Source organism: Drosophila montana, unplaced genomic scaffold (genome assembly GCF_035044405.1).
Source record: "Drosophila montana isolate Dmon_TW-CO22-7 unplaced genomic scaffold, ASM3504440v1 contig_1786_1, whole genome shotgun sequence".
Classification (NCBI taxonomy): Eukaryota; Metazoa; Arthropoda; class Insecta; order Diptera; family Drosophilidae; genus Drosophila; species Drosophila montana.
Window position 1 is genome coordinate 465 of NW_026996713.1, and position 3,314 is coordinate 3,778.

General features: G+C 44.8%; 1 protein-coding gene across 1 annotated transcript; it reads left to right on the top strand.

The window, feature by feature from the left end:
* The first annotated feature begins 590 nt into the window (after window positions 1–590).
* On the top strand, window positions 591–2,149 carry LOC135441074 (uncharacterized). Its single transcript, XM_064700531.1, has 4 exons — window positions 591–643; window positions 730–1,154; window positions 1,255–1,598; window positions 1,688–2,149. Exons 1-4 carry the CDS (start codon window positions 591–593, stop codon window positions 2,147–2,149), a joined length of 1,284 nt encoding a protein of 427 aa, XP_064556601.1.
* The last annotated feature ends 1,165 nt before the right edge of the window (window positions 2,150–3,314 follow it).

Consider the following 3,314-nt stretch of genomic DNA (forward strand, 5'->3'; position numbering starts at 1 on the left):
AGCATATAAAAGAGCTAGAATAATGCTAGAACAAAACAAGCAAAAGAATAAGCTTATATACGATAGTAAAGTAAAGAATATAGAATTAAACATAGGAGATAACGTACTGTTAAGAAATGAAACAGGGCAAAAGTTAGATCCAGTATATATAGGACCATTTAAGGTAATAGAAATAGAACCTAGCGATAACATAGCTATAAAGAATAATAAGAACCAAAAGCAAACAGTTCATAAGGATAGGTAAAAATTGTTTAATGAGTAAAAAAAAAAAGGAATGGTTGGCCACCATATTAAAAACAAAAACAACAAAAAAATCTATTTTTCTTTAAATATTCATTTATTCATATTTTATATTCGTTATATATTATTATATTACAAAAAAAAAACTATTTAATTATTAAAACTTCAATTTTATTTTCAAAAAAATATAATAACAAAAAAAAAATTTATTTTAATTCAATTTATTTATTAATTATTTATTTAGAATCAAATTAAAAAAAATTTCCCATTTCGATCCGAACATAACCCAGCAGACTTAGCTAGTCGGGGGGTCTCTCCTCGGGACCTATTGGGCAGCACCTTGTGGTGGCATGAGCCGGAATGGTTACATCTACTACAAGACCAATGGCCAGTTCCTGTTACGGTACTTGAGACGGAAATAGAATAACTTGCAGTTAAGTGCAATGTCTCACAGCCACCCTCCTACAACATTCTGGAACGATTCTCCAGATTCGACAAGGCATTGCGAGTTATCGCATATGTCTGTCGCTTTATCCAGCGCTGCAGAAATCCAGCGATCCACCTCCCTGCTGAGCTTCGTAATGAAGAACTTACGAGAGTTCAGGGCCTACTTATCGAGTATACCCAACGCCAAGCTTATTCTAAGGAGTATAGCTGTTTACTTGATAAGAAGCAAATCCTAGGTTCAAGCAGCATTCGCAACTTAAACCCCTTCATTGATCAAAGGGGCATTCTACGATCCTGTGGACATGTGAGAGCGTCAACCTCATTCGAATATGATGAGCGACATCCCATTATTATTCCGGCCAATTGTGATTTTTCACGCCTCCTGGTTCGATTTACCCACCATAAGAGCCAAATACTGGATCCCAAAGATCAGGGTCCTGGTAAAATCTACCATAAACTCCTGCAAGGTCTGTGTAATACACCGTCGACGACTTCAGACCCAACCTTTGGGCGAACTCCCAAGGGCGAGATCAACCTTTTCCCGACCCTTCACACACACTGTTGTAGGTTTTGCCGGACCTTTCGATATCAAAACCTTCATTGGTCGAGCGTGCAAAATCACCAAGAGTTATGTCTGTGTCTTCGTGTGTTTCAGCACGAAAGCAATCCATTTAGAAGCCACCACAGACCTAACAACGGAGAGATTCCTGGCCGCATTTTCGCGATTTATAGCAAGACGTGGCCTTCCCCAGCAGATGTATTCAGACAATGGGGAAACATTTGTGGGAGTCTCATCCGTTCTTTTGGAGAGATTTCTTGCAAGCAACCAAGGAGTTCGGCTTATCCAAGCACAGCCATCAAAACTTGTGTTGGCATTTCAATTCCCCTGGCGCTCCTCACATGGGCGGATTGTGGGAAGCGGGTGTTAAAAGCTTTAAGACCCACTTCTACAAATTCAACTCTTCCTCTAAATATACAATTTTCGACTCTCCTCCCCAAGATTGAAGCCTGTCTTAACTCCAGGCCAATCTCTCCAATGTCGGAAGATCCGACCGATTTATTGGCTCTAAGTCCAGGCCACTTACTAGTTGGCGGCCCTCTTCTGTCAATTAACGAGCCAGTAATCCAAGAAGAGGCTATTTCCATAATTAACCGCTGGCGGCGACTCAAGGCACTCTACCAGCAATTCTGCTTTCGGTGGAAGAACGAGTACTTGAAAGAGCTCCATAAGCGGAACAAATGGCAGTCCCCTACAAGGGACATCCAGGTCGGTGATATGGTGATTATCAAGGAAGAAAATCTAACAATAAATGAGTGGCGCCTTGGCCGAGTCCTTCTCGCTTGCCCAGGCATAGATGACAAGGTCCGCGTAGTGGACGTGCTTACCGCTCGTGGTGTCATCCGAAGGCCAATAGCCAGATTGGTCCTTCTTCCCACTGAGGCGAATAATACCTCCGACTAATCATTTAAAGCAACTAATCCCTCTTTATGAAAAAAAAACTAGCGTAAAAAAAAAAAATTTCCACCAAATAATAACACCTTTCAAACATCTTATTCTCCAGTTCACTCCCCTGTAGAGAACCAGCATGGCACCGTCAACGAATCTACCCAATCGACGCCAAGGAACGGACTCCTTTAGATGCCGGGTGTGCAGAGGCATCCATGCGCTACGAAAGTGCCAGCGCTTCATGAAGCTTACGCCCGAGAAGCGCCTCCGAGCAGTATTAATTAATAAATACTGCGCCAATTGCCTTGCCCATCAGCACTCAGGGCAGTCATGCCGCAGTGGAACTAAGTGCAAAATTTGCAAAAAGGATCACCACACACTACTCCACATGCGTGATCCCCGTGGCTCTCGACCCTCTCGGTCAGCCAACAGGCCCCCAAGAAGAGCTTCTGGCTCCTCGCCTTCCAGCAGCACATCACTTCAAGGACCAAGATCTTCCACTATACGGACGTCGCTTACGTCCCTTCTCCAGCACAAGGTAGTCAGCATCCTGCCCACTGCCATAGTGCTCCTCGACACCGGGAAGAAGGCCCTCGAGACTCGGGCCTTGATCGATCCGTGTTGTCCAGTAAGCCGTATTAATGCAACCTTGGCAAGGGCCTATGGCCTTTCCGTCACTCGCATTGGCGCAGAAGGAGCGTGCTCCAAGACAACGCAGATGTGTCGAGAGGTAATCTTGAAGGCTGACCCCCAACTCAACTGCATAACTCCAGCCAGGGCGGACAACAACTGGTTCCTCCCATCTCCAGTACCATTGGTACTCGGCGTCGATGTCTACCCAGACGTTATCCTACCGGGCATCCTCCCGAGCCAAGGCGGTCTGCTCATAGCTCAAAATTCCAAGTTTGGGTGGATACTCTCTGGCACATACACGCAATAGGGATCCTTGCAATCTAAATATTGGCAGGTGGGGGGGAGGGGGGGGGGGGGGAGGAGAATGTTGATGCCAGTTCAATGGTAGTCCGAACGTTGCATTGACTGAGCTTCACTCAATGAGAGAGTCCCTCAGTGAGAGAGACTCACTCAATGTTAGAAACTCACTCTCAAATAGGTTAAAAAGTACGCTCAGAACTCTCCCCACGATCTCCACTCCACTTCAACAGTTTTGACACGAGAAAAT

Coding starts and splice junctions, on each gene's coding strand:
- LOC135441074 (XM_064700531.1), top strand. CDS start 591: ATGAGCCGGAATGGTTACATCTACTACAAGACCAATGGCCAGTTCCTG. Junction 644..729: donor AATGGCCAGTTCCTGTTACG/GTACTTGAGACG, acceptor ACGATTCTCCAG/ATTCGACAAGGCATTGCGAG. Junction 1,599..1,687: donor GCTCCTCACATGGGCGGATT/GTGGGAAGCGGG, acceptor CTCCTCCCCAAG/ATTGAAGCCTGTCTTAACTC.